General features: G+C 32.5%; 1 protein-coding gene across 1 annotated transcript in view; it reads right to left on the bottom strand.

Annotated features, from left to right (window-relative positions):
* The window catches only part of MNS1 (meiosis specific nuclear structural 1), a 33,959-nt gene that overhangs the window by 2,812 nt on the left and 28,939 nt on the right, over window positions 1-2,208 (bottom strand). Inside the window, exons 8-9 of the mRNA XM_011363439.2 lie at window positions 1,382-1,639; window positions 333-458 (exon numbers count right to left, since the gene is read on the bottom strand). Coding sequence (XP_011361741.1) covers window positions 333-458; window positions 1,382-1,639 — 384 coding nt within the window. The remainder of the gene's footprint in view (window positions 1-332; window positions 459-1,381; window positions 1,640-2,208) is intronic.

Below are 2,208 nucleotides of genomic sequence, written 5' to 3'. Positions count from 1 at the left end.
TATTAATGACATGCAAGGAAAATCTTGTAATCAGTATCACCTTTGAGAAACAAAGTCTCACAATTGCTTTAGGGTAGTTTAGTTTTAGACCTCTTACACTGAAAGGGGAGAAAAGAATCACTAAAATTTAATTTCAATAAATCTAGCTCATACTTCTAGAAATATGCCAAGACTAACTCATTTTAGAGCTGTTCAGTGACTGGCTAAGATCCCACTGCTGCCTGGTAACAGCAAGAAGCGAGCAAAACCCAGGCCTTCTGTAACCCTAATACCATAGTTTTCCCCACTGGTAGAGGTCATGAGGAACCCACTTCGAGTTAAATCTCACTTACTTTAGGGAGATAGCCTAATAATTTTGTAGCATGTTCTTTGAGAAGTTTCAGTCTTTCTTCTTCGATAATTGCATTTATACATCCTTGTCTTCTTTGCTGCAACTGCCATTCTTCCAGTTCATGTTGCTGGAAATTTAAGTCAAATTTTACTAATTATCACGAAATACATTAACCTTTTAAGAAGTTATCAAAACTTACCCTTACAATGAATTAGATAAAATTGATGAACATTTATTGACACTTCAAAAGACACCAGGTGGTATATACATATTATATATACCTATCTTTTGCAGTCACTATTCCTTTAAAGTTACAAAGAACAGTGGTTATGACTGTTTTAGGGAGATTTAGGGATTTTAGGGAGACAAGTACATATTTTCAGGACACATCTTCCTAACCCAAGAAGAAATGTTCAAAGAAGTCATTTCCTAATTAATTCAACAAATATTTATTGAATGCTTACCCTATGGCTGAAGGCAGCTTGCAGTGTCGGACCAAAAAAAGTGGGTAAAACATAATAGGGATATCTAAAAGATATTTTCATATACATCAAATTTTTAAAAGCCTGTATGAAGCACAAAAGTACCAGCAAGAGTTATACAGGGAGAACCAGTATTTCTTAGGAAAGAGTTCTGAATACTTGATCACACCAAAATTCTGAGCCATATGATATGGAAGAGAAGACTAATTTTAAAAAGTATTAGGGCTTAAAAGATCACTTATGAAAATGTATCCCAAAAATCCTGTTGGATAGGGAAGGATGCTAAAAGGAAGACCACTGAAATAGTGAATTTCAGCTAAGAATTAGGTTAAAGTAGTATTAATGCAAAGCTTTTCTATGAAATAACTAATTTATTATGGTCACTATTTCTTCAGACCACTCCTTGTCAAAGTCATGGAAACCAGAAAGGAAAAAAAAATGTATATATCATATGATTAGTAAACAGATATCTAACATTATCTGGCACATCAAAGGTTCTCAGTTAAATGTTTAGTGGATGAATACATGAGCCAGTTGCCGTTTAATGACCAAAAAACAAAATACTTACTTTGTCTGCAAGGAACTGGTTGCGACGCTCTTCAATAAGTTTTTCCACAGCCCTCTTGTGTTCTAGTTGTTTCATTCTTTGTTTCTGAGCATTCATTAATTCTATTCGATCATCCTCAGCAAGTTTAGCTAACATAGCTTTTCTAAAGATCTCCTCTTCCTCTTTTGCAGCCTGTAGTACTAGTTCCTTCAAGGCCATTTGTTCTATAAAATTTTGCTTCAACTCTTTTTGCTTTCTCAATTTCTCTTCTGCTTCTTCCTAAACAATAATGTATATAGAAGTTAACTGAGTAACTTTTCATACAGCAGTTATAAAGAAAGAGTAGGACAGTTTGGTTAAGCTTAGTGTTACACTATGAACTAAAACTAAAAAATTACACTATGAACTAAAACTAAAAAATTAATACTTTGCCCTATCCTTTTAAAACTAGTTGGTTAAAGGAAATGTTACTTTTACTTGTTTTTAAATTTTAATTTGTAAATTTACCATCTTGTTTTTGTACTAAGAATACATAACTACTTTGAAAAGAGCTGATATGAAAACTTTTTGCACACCTAAGTTTATTAAATCTGTGTTCTGTGAAATTTGTACCAACTCTGAATCATTCTAGAATTTTGCCTGAAGCTATTGTTCAAATCACTGATAATTTTCAGAACAATAATCTAGCAATGACAATCCTAAGTTTTTTAGGGACATTCAAATTTACTTGGAAAAGTTATTGTCCTTTCCCTACGAGATTTAACTTTCCCAACATTCAAGAAAAATTTCAAACATAACCAAAAAATATAAATTTTACAGTGATTACTCATATACTTAACACCTGGATT

This window comes from Pteropus vampyrus, unplaced genomic scaffold (genome assembly GCF_000151845.1).
Source record: "Pteropus vampyrus isolate Shadow unplaced genomic scaffold, Pvam_2.0 Scaffold85, whole genome shotgun sequence".
NCBI classification, from domain to species: domain Eukaryota; kingdom Metazoa; phylum Chordata; class Mammalia; order Chiroptera; family Pteropodidae; genus Pteropus; species Pteropus vampyrus.
This window is presented reverse-complemented; position numbering and strand designations above follow the sequence as displayed.